The sequence below is a fragment of the Myotis daubentonii genome, chromosome 8 (assembly GCF_963259705.1).
Source record: "Myotis daubentonii chromosome 8, mMyoDau2.1, whole genome shotgun sequence".
NCBI lineage: Eukaryota > Metazoa > Chordata > Mammalia > Chiroptera > Vespertilionidae > Myotis > Myotis daubentonii.
This window is the reverse complement of record NC_081847.1, coordinates 89,377,437-89,400,742: the sequence shown is the minus strand read 5'-3', so window position 1 is coordinate 89,400,742 and position 23,306 is coordinate 89,377,437. Positions and strand designations below refer to the sequence as shown.

The 23,306-nt window shown below is 41.8% G+C and overlaps 1 protein-coding gene across 4 annotated transcripts in view; it reads right to left on the bottom strand.

The window, feature by feature from the left end:
• The window catches only part of NOL4 (nucleolar protein 4), a 216,999-nt gene that overhangs the window by 60,452 nt on the left and 133,241 nt on the right, over positions 1-23,306 (bottom strand). For 2 of the 4 annotated variants that reach the window (XM_059707375.1, XM_059707377.1), the window contains 2 exons: positions 2,771-2,950; positions 1,887-2,078 (listed from right to left, as the gene is read on the bottom strand). In XM_059707375.1, coding sequence (XP_059563358.1) covers positions 1,887-2,078; positions 2,771-2,950 — 372 coding nt within the window. The remainder of the gene's footprint in view (positions 1-1,886; positions 2,079-2,770; positions 2,951-23,306) is intronic. The other 2 variants (XM_059707378.1, XM_059707376.1) reach the window with 1 other exon arrangement.

Below are 23,306 nucleotides of genomic sequence, written 5' to 3'. Positions count from 1 at the left end.
TGAGAATTCTACATGAAAATTATTTCTTCTCTGAAATAATGATTAATGAAACATTTATACTATGAAAAATAATAAATTTCACCAAAGAAAATAGTCTCTAAATATTAAATGATTAGGAAGAATAATGCCAGATGCTGTTAAAATAAAAAATATTGATATTATCTCTATTGTAACTGAAAAAGGAAGCTATGTCATATCCTTCGTGCTCTGAGTGAGACATAGTTTTAACTGGAATTTCACATCAGCTGCGTAGTGCTCCTGAGCCGGATTCTATGTCAATGCCAGGATTCTGGGCTTTTACACCCGCGTAGATATCCTTTTTGTCTGTTTTCTCTCTCCGACTGGGTAAATGATAATAACTTTTTAATAATTCAATAATGGGGAAAATAGTTTTTTTCCCCCCAAGTGTCTCTCCTCTTTTATACCACATCACCTCTGCTTGTAATAACTTAGTTTGATCAGACACAGCTATGCCATTCTTACTTTAAAATGGCTGATGCACCACACCTCTGATTTTAATGCAGTTATTCTGAGAAGTAAACAACTACTTACATGGTGGATTCTGTGCTTGTATAATGAGAGCTTTTTTCAGATGATGAATTAAAAAATATTTGATAATATTTTCAGAGTTAAGATTTTATTTAGTGATGACTGTGGGTCAGAAGTGGCTCCCAGAGCTTTACGTATGACGGTTTGTAGAATTCTCATAGCTTTATAACTTAGGAATTAGTGTCAGTGCAGAGAGGTGTCTGACCCAGGCAGTTGAGGTGGCTTGCCGGAGCCACCCAGCTACAAAGTATGCATCTGGAACTCCGAGCCAGGCTCCCTGGGTCCAAACCCATGCTCTTTCCCGTCCAGGCAGACCCTGCTTCTCCATAAGAACAGTCCCTTTTTAAAAAAAATATCAATGATATTTTCACAAGCCAATGCAGAAAATTTGACAGCAGATGGTGGATTTGTTATTGTGTCATTTCATTTACGTCTGAAAAAGTATTTCTCATATACGACATCCTCTGAAACCTCTCCTATACACACTAGCTCCTGGCCCCTCGCCCCGAAGAATGAGAGGCGCGGATCACAAACACTCAAGGTCTTGGCTTTTAAGGAGCCGAGAAGGGAAAAAGATTTCAGAAAATTCCCAATACATTTCTGCTCACCTACCTTGAAAAAATTAAAAGTACACTGTAGATGCATGCACTATCTACAGGCGTACATTTAGAGAGCAAGGTGAATTATAACCAGGTTAAAAAAAACAGTATCTGATTTCCACCCGTAAGTAATCTAACCTCCGCATAAGCTCACCCATGTATACAGCCCAGCTGAATATCAAAGCTCATGCTTTCACCCACAAGCACACAGATGCGCTGAGCCCAACAAAGCCTTGTTTTTCACACGAGGGTCTCCACCCCCGATGGTTACTTTCAAGGCTTGCTATCTGTTAAGCGTTGGCACGAGAACGCTGCTCCTTAGATGGACCCACCCATTTCCTCCCGTTCCACCGAAAGCCCTTCTCCCAGGCCATCGAAAGCCTCAAGGCTTGCTCATCCTCATCTCCACTTCAGCAGTAACAGAAAGCAAACAAACATGAATGAGATGCTGGTTCTCATGGGATCTGACTCACAGCACCCTCATTTTCTATGGCACGATACCACGTGGGCCTGAGAGCGCTGGGCTCACGAGGTGTTCCTGGTTGCATAAACAAGGGATAAATATACTTCAGGAAGATGAAAAGGAGAAGGGGGGAAACAAACGAGCAAACAGAACCCCTGTGACCTGACATCATGGAAACAACAAAAAAAGACACTAGGATGAAAAAATAAATAGTGTCATGGTTTACATGTGGGATTTGGATGGAATCTAGGGCTGTGTTTTCAGTCAAAACTCACCATCTCAAAACCACTTCTTTTCATCCGCCTGCAGGACTTGAGGTAAGTACGGATGCGCTTTCTGGCACGCTCTTGGTACTCAGGGAATTGTCGCCTGCATGAGTCAATGATAGCCTGGATCTTTTCTTTGGGCTGCTTAGAGATTGGGACCATTCGGTCCAAGTTTTCATCTACAAACAGCCTGACAAACATCTGTTGGCAAGAGGGAGACAGAGGAGAAGGGTTTGGAGGGCTGCTCTCGGCTGTTCCTCGCTTCCTGTCTTGATCACGGATAGGAAAAATACTCTTGTTTTTTTGGTGTATTCACTGGAGAACTTTGCAATGGAAAGCCAGAGATTTTAAGCAAACACCCTTTAAAGACTTTCTCAATGGTTGGATAAAAAAAGAGAGAGAGGAAAAAAGAGAGAGAGAGAGAGAGAAAGGCAGACAGACACAGACAGACAGAAAAGTATAGACTATCGTGTAGAAAAAAAAACAGGAGGCAACAGTAGACTGCGACAACGAAGCACCCCATCAAATTCTCTGTTAGAGAGAAATGCAGTACGGCCGCCACTTTGCTACTCTGCACACAGACCACGGACTCTTTGTCATGCATCATTAACAAGCTGGGCAGCAGAAGAGCGAGCTGGTGGCGGGCTGTGGCCTCTTCACCCACCGGGTCCACATGATACTCACACAACACGCCCGTGTCCGGCCACACGGGCCTTAACATCCTAAGCAAAACACAGCCACTCTGGTGTCTGGTTGGCAAAGAGTATTTCCTGTGCTTTTAATAAACGCCTCTGCAAATTAAACAAACACGTCTCTGAAGTCTCCACATTTACCAGCAGGCGACAGGGGAGTGCAGGGTGAGCAGTGAGCCGCCGGGGAGGTGGGGGACTCACGTTGAAAGCCTTCAGCCGCTCGGCCTCCACGCCGTCCGTCTCGGCCACCTTCTCGGCGTCGTCGTGGTCCTCGTGGTCCTCATCATCCTCGTCCCCCCTGTGCAGGGACAGGTCCTCGGCCCCTCGCTCTCCGCCCTCGTGTTTGCTGGAGTCGTAGCTGGAGTAGCTGTGTGCAGGGGACTGGAGAGAGAGGAGAGGAGGAGATGGCCGGTTTACACACACTGCCCAAACTTAGACACGGTGTTTTATTTCTGAATTTGTGCTGTTTCTCAAAGAAGGTCTTGCTGAAATGAGTTGATAATTTCGAGAGCTGTGGCTATTCTAATTTAAATGAAAATTAATTAAAATTTCATTGAAAATGCATTTCCTCAGTCACACCAGTCACATTTCAAGTGCTCAAGAGGCCCATGGGATCTTCCCATCGTGGCACAGAGTTTTATTGGATTTAGCTTTTTGAGAGCAATTGCTGTTTCCACTCAATGTCCCTGTTCCAAAGAAAAGAAAAACCAACCTGTAATCAATTTTGCAAGAGAATCATTGAAGCACACGTTCTTCGCGATGGAAATGACCTCAGAGCTGAGCCGGCCTCACTGCATTAGGATTCTTCAAACGGACAAGGGCACTCAGGGGCGGGCATGCTCAACTGGCTTGCCCAACAAGGACCAGACAACGTATCGCTGAGACTAGGCTTGTGCTTTGTCTGACAGCATGCTTTCCAATCCGTTTACAAATTGTCTGAGTCTCAGGATGGCGTCTGATTTTGGTTTAGAAAACAAGGAACCAGGGTCCCTCCAATGATGTCTCATGCTTAGTGTTTCCTGACGCGTAAGAGATGACGAAGGCCAACCAAGACAATGTTCCCAGCTGATCCCTGTACCCGAGACCAACCCTGGGTCCTGCTGTGTGGCTCCTGCTTCTCTGTGAGCCCAGAGTCTTTTCCTTTGGGAAACAGCTCTTCTTTCCACCACGTGAAGTGGCGATCCCAGGGGCACCAACCTTCTCCGCCTTCTGCCTGTGCCTCACCTTCTCCTCCAGGTGAAAAAACACACCAAACTCGCCTGGAACTGAAACCAAGCTGAGTCCAGCATTGCTAAGCAGAACCTCCCATGAACATCTAGATTCCACTGTGCTTGAAATTAACCTACACACTCCTCAGATGTATGATAAAATACATCCTCCCTGCACCCCCCTTTATGTTGATTAAATCTGAGTTTAGTCGCATGTAATTGAGTCTGGAGTGGCACAGAAATCAATCATTATAAGGCCAGAGTAATGAGGCAGATTTCACACATACTAATTTAGATACATAGGTGGCTCCCGATACACACATAACAATATCTGTGAACAGCAGCAGCTTTCCTCAAATCTATCCATAAAGTCAAATCCTTCTGAAAGACCTTGACAATGGAAAATTTTAAATCAACGGTATTCAAAAAATGCCCCTGTGAAATGTTAACATGTGTGTAGCATGCTTTAAGGATCACACAAATTTAGCTGTATAACGAGAGGAGAAATTGTAAAACTAGAATAGACAACTGACCTCAAAATGAAGTTAAAATTTAAAAACCAGAATATTTTTATAGTTCAAAACATTAAGAAGTGGAATTACCTAACAAGGCAAATATTCCATAGGTTTGAAAAAATAAACCACATAGAATATGTTTTTAAATGGCAGTGTGCAATATTTAGAAAATGTTATAATATACTTATCTGCATTCAAATATGCCAAGCTAATTTATTCTTTCTACGCACCCAATGAGACACACAAACCAGCATCTGCTACAAACAGAATCAGCTGGAACCAAAAAGGATGTACAGGTAAACAAAGATGTCTCTTCAGGTAAACAAAGCCCATCCTTAACGTATTTGAGAATATTCAGGCTCTAAATCTCAAGCATAATCCATATGAACTAAATGATCCTCTACAATGGAAACTAAAATGATAAAAACTCTGAATTCTGTTTCTCAAGTGGAGTTTCATTTCCTGCCTCTCTCTGGGCCAGTCAGATTAAGTTCCCTTTCTACAAAGATCCCCACCTGTGCCTCAGTCCATCTCCAATCCTTTGCTACACTGTGAGCTCATAATGACTGGACTATGGCATTTGACACAGAATTCAACACCTCCATTGCGCTCTCCACTTCTTCTCATGTGAACGTGCACTTTCCTTCAAGCTACACTGATAGGCAGCAAAGCAGACCCTTCCCCGCCTCCCCTCACACCACCCAGGGCACGCTCTCCGCAGAGTTGCCTCCCCTCACACCACCCAGGGCACGCTCTCCGCAGAGTTGCCTCCCCTCACACCACCCAGGGCACGCTCTCCGCAGAGTTGCCTCCCCTCACACCACCCAGGGCACGCTCTCCGCAGAGTTGCCTCCCCTCACACCACCCAGGGCAGGCTCTCCGCAGAGTTGCCTCCCCTCACACCACCCAGGGCACGCTCTCCGCAGAGTTGCCTCCCCTCACACCACCCAGGGCACGCTCTCCGCAGAGTTGCCTCCCCTCACACCACCCAGGGCACGCTCTCCGCAGAGTTGCCTCCCCTCACACCACCCAGGGCAGGCTCTCCGCAGAGTTGCCTCCCCTCACACCACCCAGGGCACGCTCTCCGCAGAGTTGCCTCCCCTCACACCACCCAGGGCACGCTCTCCGCAGAGTTGCCTCCCCTCACACCACCCAGGGCAGGCTCTCCGCAGAGTTGCCTCCCCTCACACCACCCAGGGCACGCTCTCCGCAGAGTTGCCTCCCCTCACACCACCCAGGGCATGCTCTCCGCAGAGTTGCCTCCCCTCACACCACCCAGGGCACGCTCTCCGCAGAGTTGCCTCCCCTCACACCACCCAGGGCACGCTCTCCGCAGAGTTGCCGCTCAAGGCTAGTTTCTCGTCTTCTACAAAACTAGCTGGTCTTCAAAACGGAAAGAAGATAAGCCACAGACTGGGAGAAGAGAACTGCTAAAGACACGTCTGATAAAGGACCGTAATCCAAAATATACAAAGAACAGTGAAAACTCAACAAGAAAACAATTAGATTCAAAAAGGACCAAAGACCTTTCTGAGTGATAGGCAGGCATTTATGAGAAGCAGTTTTTGAGGATGCAGTGAAATCATACAGAGAGATTCAACACTGTAAACAGATAACAAAAAATCTTAGTACACAATTCAAGGCAAAAAAAAAAAAGAGACACTTTGGACAGGCTACATAAACGCTGATGGAGCAGGGGGCGAGGAGAGAGTCTAAGCCGTATTCTAAAATGGGTTTAGAACAACTGATTCAGGGCAGTCTCCTGGCACACATGCCTCATGTACTAAATGGTTACAGCAGTTTTTCTTCCCGAGGAAAAAAAAAGATGCCCATCATTCAACAGATTCCACTTAGAAACAGAAGCCATAAGTCAAAAGCAATGCGTTTTATGTGAAGTTGCTGTATACTTCGATGGGAAAGAATTGCTCCTGGGAGAGTTATACATTTCAGCCGATTTGTCAAGGCTTTTATTTTTATGATACAAATGAGGACAGAAATGTGTGTTAGGAATGACATTTAAAGTTTCTTTCAATTCCAAGCTCCTATGATTACACCACTTTTGAGAGAAGAACCCAACGAAGTATATGTTCTTTCAGCGTCTAGAGACAGATGTTGTCAGCGACACGGGTTTATCTTGTATCACAAGGTTAGAACACAGGGATAACAGGAGTCCTGCGATGCATGAGTTCAAATGTGCATCCCTGATTTAACTGTCCTTCCAACGTTTCAAAAACAACTACTAAAGACATTAAGCCATCACTCTGAAGGAGAAATTCCCAGATGGCAAAATTCATCTTCTAACATTTCAGTTTAGTTCTACAACTAAAGTAATACAAGGGAAATGCAGGCATCAGATCTCAGAGCGTCTATTGTGAATATCAATTAGATTTTCTTCAAGTATTTTTAAAAAGACAAAAAAATGTTACGGGAATCATTAGTGTATTTCCCCCAAAACCCTTATTTTGCTATAATATTATCTCATATGTTTTTAGAAGAACTTCTTTTTCTTTTTAAAGTTAAATTGGAATTTAAAGTGAGCCTTCGAAGTGAACCATTGATTCCATCACCAGCAACACAAACGACTGTAATATTATAGTGGTTTTGAGGCATTATTACCATTTTTGTTCTCAAGGGACTGGGGTTGTATAAATATTTTAGCAATGTTGAGTAATAATTTCATCAGCCTAGCCTTCAGAAACTAAAAAACAACTGTTTGACAAGTAGAATTGCCACACCTGCTACCTATTATTACAATGCTTTTAACTTGCAGATTAAATGTTTCATTTGTCTTATTTTTACAAAAAATAAGTCGTCATAAATAATAGTAACTTCAATAGTAATAATAACAATGATAACTAAGACTTATATTGTGCATATTACGTTCCCGTTCTGTACTGAATACTTTATACAAATGTATTCTCACAAGGACCCCATGAGGAAATACTAGTATGCTTATTTGACTAGTGAGAAAGGCAGAGTAAAAAAATGGTGGAGTTGTGATTTGAGCTCCTGCAGGCTTGTTTCAGTGCCCACCCACCCACATCTCTATGTTACAGAATACAAGATTTAAATCACACCACCTCTGGCTTGAGATTATTTGGACACTATGAGACATACTTAATCTACCCTTAATCAGTATAACGCTACCTGCTGTAACTGACAAAATCCTCCAAAATTCAGTGACTAGACACAATTCAATTCTCCTTCAGATGGAAGTTCAAATTATTTCCCTGACTGGCAGGGGAGTTCACGAGGCCATCCAGGGACCGAGGCTCCTTCCACCTGTGGAAACCTAGGGCCCGAGAGTCCTCTACGCCCAGCCAGTAGAGAAACAGGGGAGGGCCATCCATGGGAAATGGCTTGGGCCCACCTGGACCTGGTACATTCCACCTCCACTCACTTTCCATCGCCCAGACCTCGATCACGGGGACGAGGAAGACTTGGAAATTCTGTTCAGCTGTGTGCCCAGGAAGAAAACTGGACTGGTGAGCAGCTGGCCAGTACCGCCCACGTCTTCATCTATCTTCCTAGTGATGTTTTACTCTTTTTCTTGCTCCCAAACTAATACTTACTCTACTAGACTTCTCTGTCTTTTCTAGAGACGCCATAGGTATTCATCAAAATGAATGCTACTAGTACCTACAAAGGATGTTGTGAAGTTAGAGTAAGAATTGAAAAATGGCGGCATCCCGGCCAAGAGGGAGCCTTTGGGCATCAAGAGGAAGAGCTACAGTGGTGGTTCTCCGTCAGGGAGGTCTCTACTAACAGCTCCTTTGCTCTTCCACGAGGAACATTTATCTATTTACGGCCTCCTGTTCTCCTCTGTCCCTGCGGCAAGAAATTAAACTCTCTGTAGAATTTATAGAATTTCTTGAGAAATTTTGACTGCACGGTTATTGATACATAGTAAACATCCCAAGATATTCTGGGTTTGTTAATTGTTAATTTAAATAAGTGCTCTGCAAACACTTTGTGCTAGGGATACAACAAGTGCTTAATAGAAGCTTATGGGTTATTGTTTAGGTAATATTGGTTTTGAATGGTAGGGTGAAAAAGAGAGAATCCAAACTATGACTATAAATTAAATAAAGGCTTACAGAAACCTGAGACTCTTTTTCTTTGAAATTTACTTTTTAAAGCAGGTATAGTGGTAATGGTTGAGCAATGCTTGTTATATATAAAGCACATGAACTTTTAAAAAATTGTAAAATCTGAAAACAAGGCTCAATAGACATTATATCATGCTTGTTCTTAGGTCTCCAGGACAAAATTAAAAACAAAATCAACTTCACATATTCTTTTGGATATGAAATCAGTAGAATAAGAGGGCAAGAAGAAGACTTTGATAACTAATAAATGAATTACAATAAGATAGTAAGTCAGTTATCTCATTGAAATTTCAGGTTTATTGATGCTCAAATAATATGCCAGACACAATCATATCCTTTAAAATTATAAATAAAATTATCTGTCCACCTTTTTTTAACCCCATCCATTAAATGATCTACCCATACTGTCTGACTCCATGCCGAGTTAATTGCAAAATAACATAGTATCTATTGACAAAATAACTCCAATTCTGAGATTAATAAAGATTATTACAGGTTTATAATCTTTTATTTGAAACCTTTGGCCCTAGATATGTTTGGGACTTAGAATACTTTGGATTTAGATAGGACATGTGAGGCATAAACTATAGAGTTTGAAATATCCCAGAGCACACAAAAATATTTTCATATTTCTCCAGAAAATCATATGAATATTTACACTAAAACAAATAAATACATAAATAAAGACTATATGTAGTTTCATGTCAATTTAGGTCAGGCTTTGCAAAACATGAGTTTTCCACAAATTTAAGTTAAAAGAAAAGTTTTTGAGAGGCTTTTCAATTTTAGAATTGTGGAAAAGGAACTCAGAGCTCCTAATCCAATTAAATCTTCTATGTTTAAATTAGATATTGTTTCTAAGCTGCCTCTTCATGAAGCAATTTTAATGAGTGACAATTATGTAAATACCGCAAACATTTCAAACAACTCTCGTATAGTCAAATTTAAAACAATGCTTTTGGTGATTTCTAGTCCAGCATTTAAGCAGTTTAAAAGACATTAACTAGTCCAAACAAGTAAAAAAAATGAGAAAAAAAATCCACAACTGTTCCTTGATCCATCAGAGAAGTGAGTTCACAGGGCAAACTGCTGCACCCCCAGAGAGACAAGTAGGTAGAGAGAGAGAAGCATGACTTAGTGGAGCAGAAACCTCCATCCACAGAAACCAGGATTCGGGCAGGAAAACCTGAATGCTAACTGATGAATTTCGGGAGATCTCAGCAACAGCAGAATGCATTCTTTCCAAGCTCACATGAAACATTCACCAAGATAGACCACATTCAGGTCACTAAGAGTGCTTTAACACATTTAAAAGAAATCATACAACAGAGCCTCTCAGACCACAGAGGAAACAAACTAGAAATCGAAAACAGAAAGTTAGCTGGAAAATCTCCAAGTATTTGGAGAGCATATACCACACTTCTAAATAACACAGAGGTCAAAGAATAACTCTCAAAAGAAATTAAAAAATACCTTGAACTACGTGAAAATTTATCAAATTTTGTGGAATGCAGCAAAAGCAGTGTTTAGAGGGAATTTTGTAGCATTAAATGTATGTATCAGAAAAGCAGCTTCCACATGAGGAGACTTGAAGGGCAACAGATTATATTCAAAGTAACCAGATGAAAATAATGAAAATTAGACAGAAATCAATAAAGTTGAAAACAGGAAATAATAAAGAAAATAAAAGAAACCAAAAACTGTTGTTTTTAAGTATCGGTCAATGATACAAGCCTCTAGTTTAAAAAAAAAGACAAAAAAAGACACAAATTTCTAATATCACAAATGAAACACGTGACATCACTACAGATTCATGGATATCAAGGGGATAATACAGGATTACTACAAACAACTACATCTACAATTTCCATAACCCAGATAAAAAGGACCGGTGCCTGGAAAGGTACAACCTGCAAAATCTCACACAGGAAGAAACAGGCGATTTGAAAATAGGCCTTTACCTATTAAAATTGAGTCAATCCCTTCTGAAAACAGAAGGCATCAGAACCAGATGAGTTCCCTGGTGAAATCTATCAAACACTTACGAATAAATCACCTGCGAAGGACAGAAGCAGAGGGACTACTTCTGGATTCACTCTACTAGTGTGAGGTCAAAATTATCCTCATACCAAAACCAGACACACTGACGACAAGAAAACCCCAAAACAGTATCGCTCATGAGCACAAATGCAAAAGTCTCTAAGAAAATATTAGCAAATGGAACCCAAAAATGTATAAAATGTTATATACCATGACCAACTGGATTTAGGCCATCTATGCGAGGCTGGTTGAACATTCACAATTCAATAGTGATTCATCACATCAACAGATTAATCCTCACATAAACAGATCAATTACATGAACAGAAAAATTGAAAGATAATTGAAAGATATTCCATTTTCACGAATAGGAAGGCTCAATATTGTCAAGAAATCAGTTCTTCCCAATTGGATCTAGTGAATCAATACAATCAAAATCCCAAGTTTTTGTATTAATATCAACAAACTGATTCTAAAGTTTATATTGACAGGCGAAAGACCCAAAAGAAACTATTTGATATTGAAGAAGAATAAAACCGAAGTTGAAGGGCTGACACTTCCTAACTTCAGTATTTACTCTAAAGCCACAGTACCTGAGACAGCATGGCACTGATTGAATAATGGATAGATCCATGGAACAGAAGTCCAGAAATAGACCCACACGCATATAGTCATCTGATCGCTGACAAAGGAACAATGGAGGAAGAGTGATCTTTTCAACAGTGATGCTGGAACAATTAGATATCCACATGCAAAAAAATTCAGCCTTATGCCTGATAATACACACCAACCTTTTTCTTGCCACGGGGCCATATCTTCAACAACAGGGAAACAAGAATATATTTTTTCCCATCAACAAATTAAATCACAATAAATAAATTGTGAAGGAATGTAATGAAAGCTTAATCCAGATCCAATTTTCACTCTTACAACTACCCTAGGCCCAAATACAAAGAGAAATATACTTTTAGGGGATTTACCTCCAGGGAATTTACCTCCAAAAAAACACCACCGCAGACTTACATCGAAATATTTTCCTGGGATGGTACAAGTGAATTTGCAAACTTCTCAAATGCTGGTCAATTTTATCATTAAAAACCAAAAGGAAAACCCAAACCAGATCCACAACAAAAAAATCATGTGATTGTTGTTCCTTTATCAACTCTGAAGAAATGTAATGTGGCTTCAAGGTTTTACAAATTATCAACATTTGTCCAAGGGTTCACTTTAAGTAATTCAATTATCCCTCCCTCATTGCTGTCTGTGTGACCTTGAATGGTTTATTTCACCGAAGTCTCAGGTCCTCCGGTACAACCTGAGGGTGACATTGCGCCTGCCTCACCGAATGGCATTGAAGAATATGGGAGAGGGAAAGAACAAAAACGGACTGAAGAAAATTATGTCTCAAGGAGAGAAATGCTATAATGCATCAAATCAGTGATTAAAGTGAAGGCTATAGTATGATTAAAAAATTTAAAGATTTTAAAAATTCTTTTCACTTATTTACTTTAAAATATATTTTATTGATTTGTTTATAGAGAGGAAGGGAGAAGGATAGAGAGTCAGAAACATCAATGAGATAGAAACATTGATCAGCTGCCTCCTGCACACTTCTTACTGGGGATGTGCCCGCAATGAAGGTACATGCCCTTGACCGGAATTAAACCTGGGACCTTTCAGTCTGCAGGCCCATGCTCTATCCACTGAGCCAAACCAGTTAGGGCTTAAAAATTATTTTTAAGGATCAAATCCATCCTAAGTGGTTGCACCAATTGTAAAACCTCAAGAGGTCATTTTTATAGGATTGTTTTGACAGCTAGGGAATTCAGGCAGCTGAGAGTGTTTCCTTAGTGATACAGCACCAGCTGTGGGCAAACTACGGCCCGCGGGCCGGATCCGGCCCGTTTGAAATGAATAAAACTATTGAAAAAAAAGACCGTACCCTTTTATGTAATGATGTTTACTTTGAATTTATATTAGTTCACACAAACACTCCATCCATGCTTTTATCCGGGCCCTCTGGTCCAGTTTAAGAACCCATTGTGGCCCTCGAGTCAAAAAGTTTGTCCACCCCTGGCATATACCCTCTGGCCAATGGGGAAAATGAAACAGGCATTTAATTAAATGTCTAAATATTGTACCTTCCAACATTTTGATTACTTGAGATTTAGTATTTTGTGTGCATTTTAAAATGGTGTAATTTTAGCTTAGCAATAGTTTATTACTCAGTCATGGCTGATAAAAAAAATCTACTTTTACACACACACATTTTCCCTCTAGACCAGTGGTTTTCAACCTTGGCTGCACATTAGAATCACCTGGGAGTCTTTTTAAAATCCTGATTTCTGGGCCTCATCCTCCAGAAATTCTGTTTGTTATGGGGTGGGGTCACAACATTAGTAACAAAGAAACAGAATTTCCGGAAGATGAGGCCCAGAAATCAGGATTTTAAAAAGATTCCCAGGTGATTCTAATGTGCAGCCAAGGTTGAGAACCACTGCGCTAGACCAATACTCAAAATTCCTCATATCTTAGTCTTCCTTAATATATTTTTTATTATGGAGTAACAAAATAAATAACACAATACTGGGTGAAATAAAATGCAATCAATCATTGTAGTTTTGCAGCAAAGGCTGACGTTCAACAGATTTTAGGTAAAATTCTAACCGTCATCTATCTTGGTGTATGCTGGGGAAGGTATGAAATACACAGAGAGAGATTTAAATGAAGACCAACTCCCGACCTCCTTGCTCCCTCTGAATGGACTGCCTCATCACAACAGACCAAAGCCGAGAGCCACGGAGCCAATGGCTTTTCCCCACTTGGATTTTTATGGATAAAGAAACTGGACATAGATGTGCAGATAAATAATCACTGGGATTGGCTATGAGCTTTGATCAAATCAACCACGTTTCGCTACTTTATTCTCAAGCCAGAATATAATAAACCAATAAAAAACAAGTGTGCCTGATATGAAATATCTTTCTAATATGGGGCTATAAATCTTCATAGTACAAACTACGTTATATTCCCTTATACTTCTTAGTTTGAAAGGGATATTTATTGAAAACAGTAAAGCTATTTCACCTATTGATTTAATGTATATTAAAGCACCTTTTAATAACTTCTGAATAACAAGTAATAGTTTTCTTTTACAACGGGGAGGAGCTGTTAACCAATGTATAAATAAAGTCAATTTACATGGAACAGGGAGGTCCAAACAGCAAAGAACTAAACAGGTACTTAATATTTTATGAAAACAACCATTTGTAAAATGAAAATTAAGTCTGAAATTCGGAATTAACCACTAAGTTCATTATCTCTATTGTATAGATTCCTTATAGGTTTAAATAAAGACATACTCCTCCTGCAATGAAACAATACTAGGCCCAGTTTATCCTGTGTGACTCTTCGTGTTATAAGAGAGGTTTAAAAGGAAACTGTATTCAGCGGTCGCCAATCTTTCGGACCTCAGGGACCACCAGTAGTTCAATTACTATCCTGTGTCAGGTACTAAAATGGGTCTTACCACTCTGAAATAACCCCCGCCCCCAAGCTCCTAGTTTACAGACTGAGAGCACTCTGTAAACGCTGGTGAACCGTGTAAGGACACTGAGCATTTTTATTTAGAAAGTAAAAGCTAAGCCGTTTGATGGGCTGATCTGCAACACCTTGTTACAACAAAAGGATATCGATTTTACAACGACTTTAATAAGGATTAAAATATCGACAAATTATCGGCTGTTACTTCACATTCTAAAGAAAAATCAATCCTTAATCCTTAAAGGTGAAGGGATTAAGCGCAAAGGGGGAAAAAAGAAAAAACAACAAAGGAAAAAACACACAACCTCATAGACACAGAGAACAGTACGGAGATTACCAGAGGGGAAGGGGGTAGAGGGGGCTTGGGCGGATACAAGGTGATGGAAGGAGCCCTGACTTGGAGTAGGGACACACACACCACATGCAGATGGTGTGTTACAGAATTGTACCCTGAAACTTAGATAATTTATTAACCTATATCACTCCAATTAATTTTTAAAAATCCTTAATTCAACAGAACCTAGTGAAATGCTTCAAATTATCCCCCAGCCCAGGATGTTAGCGGAGTATTAATATACAATCTACTACGTGGAAGGCACAGTTAGACAATTTTACTTTTTTGTGTTTTGACTTGGAAAAACAACAAAAGCCATCATGAGGGATTACATGGTGTTTTCTGGGGGAAATCGTTTTAGGAAACCATTATGATGGCTGCATGAGCTAAAGTCCGTGTGCTTGACAAGGAGATGTAACAACTCCTGTGATCCCAGCGAGGGAGGACAGGGCACAGAGCCCATGCTGCCCCCAGCAGGGACCCCCTTACCTGCGGGTCTCACAGCAGAAACCCGGAGCCGCCCAGCGCAGGTGAAGCCTGAACTGGATGTAACTGCTGGAGCCTGAGGCTGAGAACTCCCAGAGCTGGAAATTCCCGGGGCTCAATTCCAGGGCCGCCCACAGTATCTCGAGGATCACCTCCAAGGCCTTGACCAAGGTTCCCACAGTAGATTTTGGAGGAGGGTCGCCTCGGGTTCGCAGGGAGAGGAGGAAGGGCCAGGATGAAATGAGCCAGAGCCCTTATTCCTCCTTAAATAGGCGGCCCTCAGGCGGAGGTAATTGACCTGAGCCTGACCTGCTGCCTCTCACCACAGGCTGGGGCCATCAGAGCCGCTGCCCTGGGGAGGGAGCCATCCTGTCCCCTCCCACCCTGTCCCCTCCCGCTGGGGGGAGGAGGAGGAATCTGCAAAAAGCTTGTGAAGGGTCACAGCCCTGAGGCACAGGCTCCCCAAAGGCCCCAGACCTTATGAACCTATGGACTGGTCCCCGCCCCCCACACCTCAGCACCTCATCACTAAGGCTCACTTACAGCAGTTCCCTTCACCCAGGACTCTGAAACTGGCTACCAAGGACCATCACAAGGCAACCCAAAGGCCAAAACACACATGGGAGAGATGCAGCCTCAGAATCAGACATGGCCGGGGTGTTGGATTATAGACTGGGCGTTTCTTATAAGTACCGCGCGCTAACCGATTGCGCCACTGGAGCTCCAACTGGGCGTTTCTTAAAAGAAACTAGGACTCATCTGCTAAGGGCTCTGGTGGATAAAGGAGACAGTGTTAAAATAAAGAAACAGAGACCAGCCTTGAAAATTCCCTGCGCAGGCAAAGCCAACCAGCCATATAAACAGAGCTTAATTAAGCTGATCGCAAGGCTAACTGGACTGGGTAATTTCTTGCGATGTCTCTGGAAACCATAAGCAAAACTTTTATTTTCCAAAATTGGTATCAGGTGGCCACTAACCAATTCCCTGTCATTTAAGAAAATTCTAGTGTTGTAACCAATGTCTGTGAAGAACAGACAGTCACTGCCTTCTCCCCTATAACTGCTTTATAATAATATACCCCTGAGCCTCATTCCATTTGGGTGTCCCCAGGTCACGAACTCTCTTTTTGGTGTGTGCACAATAAACTCTCACTAATGACCACTAATGCAAGAAGGGACGGACACTGAAGAGAGGGACACAAGTCCTGATGAAATAAACAAGACAAAAAGAAGTGCTAGAAAAAAAGCTGTAACAGAAATAAAAACGGCCTTTGATAGGCTTACAGTAGATTGGACACAGCTGAGGAAAACGAAATCTCTAGGGAGGCTAAAGGACATATCGGTAGACTCCTCAAAAGCAGAAAAGCAAAGAGAACAATGACCAAAAGAAAAACACAAAATAAGCAAAAATAAACAAACAAACAAACAAACCCAGGATATCTAAGGACTATGGGAAAACTACAAAAGGTATAACATACACATTTTTTTTCAAATAAAAAATAAAGGAAAAGAAGAAATATTTAAAACAATGACTGAAAATTTCCCCAAATCAATGTCAGACATTAAACTGCAGATCCACAAAGCTCCAAGAACACCATGCAGGATAAACGCCTCCAAAAACCTACACACAAGTATATCATTTTCAAGTTACAGAAAACCCAAGATAAAGAAACCAGAGGAATAAAACACCTTACCTATATCGGAACAAAGGTAAGGATGACATCCAATGCCTCAGAAACTACGCAGGCAAGAATAGAGTGGAGTGAAATATAAATTAAAGTGTTGAGAGAAAGAAAACACACCAACCCAAATTCTGTACCTTGAAAATTATCCCTCAGAAGTGAAGGAGAAATAAAGATTTTCTCAGACAAACAAAAATTGAGGGAAATTATTGTGGCAAATCTGCTTTGCAAGAAATGTTAAAAGAAATTCTTGACAAAGAAGCAAATAATATAGTTTGGAGACTTGGATCTACATAAAGGAGGAACACTGACAAAGGAATAAATGAAAGCAAAATAAAAGCTTTGATTTTCTTATATTTTTTTGCATCATCAGCAGCAAAACACTAAATAAAATACATTTATTCAAAGGAGTGCTGGTAGAAGTCTAACAACCAACGGGGGAGGGGGAGAGGGGGCAGGGACAGGAACACAGTAGATAGCACTTGCAGATTTCTGTAGTGTGAATACTCCTACTATGGCCAATGTCAAGCTACTCACATGACATCACTGAGCAGAGAGTTAAGAAGAGATGCACAGTATACCCTTAGCCAGAACAGTGGATATTGTCAATATTATTTTTCCGACCTCCCCTATCCCACCCTGGTACTACTAGACCTCTCCTCTCTCCTCCTTTGGAGTGCCCAAGAAACCATATGGAGATGTGGGGAGCCTCAGAGTTTCAAGGGATGACAGAAGAGGGAAAGGGGTTGGGGTAGGTGGAGGTGAGCAAAGGCGGGGAGGGGTTAGGGATGGAAAGAGACTTTGCTTTGGTGAGGGGTGCACGATGCAGTGTGCAGATTATGTTTTGTTGAGTTGTACCCCTGAAACCTGTATGGTTTTGCAAACCAATGTCACCCCAGTAAGTTCAATTAAAAAAGAAAATAAAGAAGGAAAAACAAGCAAAGGATGACAGAAGTATAAAATGTTCAAGCATGAGAAGATACTTGAGTCTTGATTATTTCTTTGGGGAAAGAGAACTCATCCCAGGAAATGGCCCAGATAGTGTAGCCCTGCTCACTGAAGGCGAGACAAGGTGGGGTTAGGAACCGGCAGGGGGCAGTCCTCTTTCATAGTCACGGCAGCCATGTGTGTGAGACTCGCTGTGCACTACTGACGTGCAAGAAGCACCCACCAAATGGTAACTATTGGATTTGGGGCCACAAGGAACCACCAGTGTGGATGATGTAGACTCTGACTCAGCTGAAGAGTGGGTCAGATTATTTACTCAGAGTCATACCCCACCTCCAACCGAGGTAGCTACACATACATGCTAGGGGAAAGGAGGAGACAGCTACACCACACTGGATGGACACTGTATACAGCAGAATGCTGTCAAAGGCTAAAGAAAAGTACTACTGTGAAAATCCCTACACTACACACACCATCTCCCCTTTCTGTGGACAATGGCATCGAATCTAATTTGTGAGATTCCATCAGGAGTATTTAAAGTAGATGTTTAAAATCAATGGCAAAAGTCGTCCTGAATCCAGGCCTAAAGCCTAAACCGATTACTGACATTAAAGGGATTTGCTTAGTGTGATGAAGGATGGCATCTGTTAATAATTATGAAGCAGCTGGGTAGGAAAAAACACTAGAAATTCATCACACACAACATCTTTAAACAAAACGATGGAGATAATTTGCTAGAAGCCAAACCAATATAGAAATAACTTTACAGCATCTATTAATAGGGCTTTAAATAGTTTATATATGGCATCAGACAAAAAGGATGTGTTTTCATAAATAGTGCCGGGCCCAGCAAAGAGTTCCTAAGATATTCACTTAAACTCATGATAATATTTAGTTTATGTAGAGTCACAGATGGTAAATGACATTCTTATGCTTAGCATTTTTCAATTGCTGAAGCCATCCTATCTAATAAAGATGGAATATGCAAATTGACCATTACTTTGCGACAAAGATGGCGGCGCCCACAGCCAATAAGAAGGGAATGTGCAAATTGATGCGACAAAGATGGCAGTGGCTAGGCCAGGACACAGGTGTTCCGTCCCTCCCGGGCTGCTCCGGGTCTCTGGGCAGTACCCATGGAGCAGCCTGGGCAGGGCGGGACACTTGCTATGGGGGAGAGGGCAGGGGGTGGAGGGAGCTACAGGAGGGTGGCAGGGCTGGAGCGAAGATGGAAGGCGGCCCTGGCCCGGAGCAAAGGCTGAAGGCGGCGGCCTGAGCGAAGGCCTGGGTCCTGGGTGCCAGAGGGAAGCCGGTGCCGGCAGCCAGGGGACAGAAGGCCTTTCTTGCATGAATCTTCATGCATCAGGCCTCTAGTCTATTTATATAAAAGGCTAAGCGACTGAATGACCAAATGACTGAATGACTGAAAGACTGGTTGCTATGATGCGCACTGACCACCAGGGGGCAGATGCTCAATGCAGGAGCTGCCCCCTGGTGGTCGGTGCGCTCCCATAGCCAACCTCTCCCAGTCCCTCCCTCGGGCCTCCGGCCAGCCAACCCCCCCCCCGACACACACACACACACACACACACATACACCGATTGGCCCCATCACCGGCCAGGCAGAGGGACCTCACCCATGCATGAATTCGTGCACTGGGCCTCTATAAAACCCCAAGCAAACTCCTTGGAGAACTACTAAGACAGTATAATAACTTATCATTAATAATTAGTGAGTTAATATTAGTAACGTTAGAACAATTCCTAGCCTATCGAAGCACCATAGAAGTGTTTGATAAAAATAAGTATCAAAGTTATGTCAGGAGTACTTACCAACACCTCACTATAGCTGTGGCATGAGTTTGATGTACAATATGTCATGTACAATGTCCAATAAGATCAGCACAACCCTTTAGCCTCTTATTCTCACTCACTATAACATGGCAGAATGTAAATGAGTTATTCTGTTTACCAAATATTTACTGAGCACTTATTACGTACCAGTTGCTGTTCTGAGGGCTGGAGGTATAGTCACCAAGCGAAACTGAAGACCCTACTCTCATGGGAGACTATCTTCAACTAGGGGAGGACTATCACCAGGTGACAGACAGTTAACCAAGATGATTCAGACATTGGTATGTATCATGAAAGTCAATCCAGTCAATGGCTCCTTTCACTCTTCCTTCTCCCTACCTCTTAAAGTGATCCATCCTTCAAAATGACCCACCGCCTCCCTTTCCCGTGCTCTGGGACAGGTGTTCTGTTTTCTGGCTTGGGTCTGTTGGCTGGTAGCTTCCTGTTTGGTGGCCTGTTGACACTCTGAGGATGACCCCTGCTTGTTTCCTCCCAAGTCTTTCTCCTGACTTGCCTGCCAGGCATCCCTAACTGATCCTCTAGCACCTGAAACGCCATAATCTCAAAACAGGTTGGCACTGTTCTGCCCTGGCAGAGGCCCTCGTAGCTGCCCCAGGGAAAAGCTCTCTCTGCCTCCTTCTCTAGCACCCTCCCACCATTCCATGTAGGGCTGAGGCCTCCATCCTCCTGCCCAAGGCGCAGGCCCACTGCATCCCTCTCCTGCTCAGATCCTTGCACGGTCCCCCACATTCAGGGACACCAACCAGAACTGGGCCTGGAAGAAGTCCCCCAACTCACTTTTAGGCACCCCTTCATCCATCCAAACCCTTTTGCTCCCAGGTCATTCTGGTGCCTTCTTACATTTGTGACTTTATTCTCCTCTGTATTTTCCCCTCCTCAAACTTATCTCATCATAACTACCTTTATTCTTTGAGTCCTCCCTGAAACTTTCTTCAATTCCCTACTTTGTGTTTTCACAGAACATTTCACACATGAAGATTGACATTCATATATTTTTATCTTTAATTTTTGGTTATGTGGTGGCGCCTTCAGAAATAATTCTATAGCCCCACAGCCCCTAGGAGGGCAGCCTACCTGCAGCAGAACTGAGGGATATTTGACGACCTGGACAATTGTGACCCAGGGATGTTCTCCCCAAATACTACCAGTTTTGCTGAATTATTTCAGCACTATAGAGGCATCTCTGATGAGAAGGCTAACACCAGGAATAATGGTTTCGTTAATGAAAATGTAGAAATAAACATCACAGGTTAATTTTGGTTTTTAAACTTTGTCTTAAGCAGGACAGTGAAGACACAGTGCATGACCATAATGATGAACATATATGTCTATATATTTGTCTGAATCCATAGAATATACAATCCTCAGGCAAACTCTGAACTTTAGGAAATTATGATGTATCCATAGAGGCTCACCAATTGTAACAAATGCACAATTCTGGTGGGGGTATTGGTAATGGGGGAGGGGGGCAGGGAGACTATGGGAAATCTCTATACCTCCCGCTTAATTTTGCTGTGAACTTAAAACTGCTCTAAAAAATTAAGTCTCAAAAAAATTTGTCTTAAGCATCAAAGTGAAACTGATAAAAAGTCACTTAGTTTTCTTTATATTAAATTTTCACATTTGAGAATCACAATAAAGTCCTCATAAACCCCCAAACGTCTCCTTTGCCAGCCTGCTATGACTCTATCCTCCTCCATCATCATAATGGAAATTCACTTTATTTTAGTCACTGTTTTTTTTTAAATATATTTTATTGATTTTTCACAGAGAGGAAGGGAGAGAGATAGAGAGTTAGAAACATCAATGAGAGAGAAACATCGATCAGCTGCCTCCTGCACACCTCCCACTGGGGATGTGCCCGCAACCCAGGTACATGCCCTTGACCGGAATCGAACCTGGGACCTTTCAGTCCGCAGGCCGACGCTCTATCCACTGAGCCAAACCGGTTTCGGCCACTGTTTTTTTTTAATTAAAATATATTTGGCATATAACATAGTGTAAACTTAAGGTGTATGTGAGTTAATCTGCTAGTTACAGAGTGCAATATGATTGCCATTGTCGTGATAATTAGCACCTCTACAATATCTCATAATTATCATTTTTTTAGTGATTGGAATAATTGAGATCTAGTCTGTTAGCAAGTTTGATGATTATAATGCAGTCTTGTCTATATTCACTGTTCTAGAACTTATTTACTACTCATTGAAGTTCTATCCTCAACGTCTGTCTCTCTCACCCACCTCACTGCCTGGTAACCGTCATTTTGCTCTGATTTTATGAGACACTATGTGTCTTTCTTTAACTTGTCTCACTTAGCATAATGTCCTCATGGTCCATTCATGTTGTTGCAAATGGCAAGATGTCTTCTCTCGTGGCGGAGTAACATTCCATTGTATGTGTACATGTGTAAATAGCACCGATTTATCCATTCCTCCATTCATAGGCACACAGGTTGTTTCCATATCTTGACTATTGCCAAAGAGTGCAAATTCCTCTTTGATATTGTTTTCATATCCTTGGGATACATACCCAAACGTGGAACTGCTGGATCATATAGCTCTATTTCCAATTTTTTGAGAAACCTCCATAATTGTTTCCCATAGGGGCTGAACCAATTTACATTCCCACTAACAGAGGGTTCTCTTTTGTTTGTTTGTTTTTAATTATTTTTCTTTATTGATTAAGGTATTACCTATGTATCCTTACCCCCCCACACACACACACACTTGCCCACACTTATCTTGTGTCTTTCTGATGCTAGGTATTCTAACAGGTGTGAGGTTTTATCTCATTATGGTTTTGATCCACATTACCCTGATGATTACTAATTTTGAGTATCTTTTTTATGTACCTGTTGACCATATAGATGACTTTTTTGGGGTGGGGGGGGTCTATTTAGTTCCTCTCCCCCTTTTTAAAATAGATTTGTTATTATTGAGTTTTATAAGCCCTTTATATGTTTTGGATACTAATCCTTTATCCAATATCTGACTTCTAAACATTTTCTCCCCTTCTGTAGATAACCTTTTCATTCTGAGTGTTTCTTTTGCTGTGCAGAAGCTTTGAGTTCCATGTAGTCCCATTTGTTGATTATTGGTTTTGTTGTTTGTGTTTCCAGTGTCAGATTCAATTGAGTCATTGTTTATGGTAACATTTTCAAAGGAGAATCTCCGGCCCAGAGAGGTAAGAACGTATACACTTGAACTGGAATGGGGCATGGTCATATTCCAGATTAAGGTCCCGGTCAAGTGCATAGTGGGGAGTTTGGGGAAGCCAAACAATTTGATGAAACTGCTGGTATGAGAAAGTGGGTGGGATAAGATAAAAATGATGTATTCCCACATTGCTGCATGTGTTTCCTTTAGCAAACATTTTTATAGGGAGCAAGCCTCATGCATCTAAACCACGTCAGTGTGTGACCGTACAACACCACCCTTATGACCTATCGCCCATCATCCACCACCCGCCACACTGTCCTCATTCCCCACGACTCCTTCCCCCTGGCTGAGGTGACCAGACGGGTGTCATGAAGGAAGTGGCATTTGAATTGGACGGATTGCAACAGGATAAGCAAAGCTTTTAACCAGCAGGAATTGCAAGGTATCCTAGCATTTATTTCTGTGAGTACCTGTTATACATTTACAGAAATAGGTCCTAGAAAAAATGCCTATAAAATGCATCTGGGAATGAATTACATCCAGATTCATGGGAAACAGGTATAAATATAAGAAAATAGGAAGTAAAAGGGGACAAAGGAAGGAAGAAAAGGAAAGTAGTATTTACTAGTTGAAATAAATTAATCTGCTTCTTCAAACTGCCAATCTCATTAAGGGACTTGTAGGCTATTAAAATAAATATTTACAAATTGAGAACAATTTTGCAAGATTCAACTAAGCCCCAAATTCTGGAGCCAATAACCACCACCATCACCACCACCACCATTCCGTTAGTTATGCGTTTATATGAAAAATGCACACAGGCTTATTTAACCTTCACA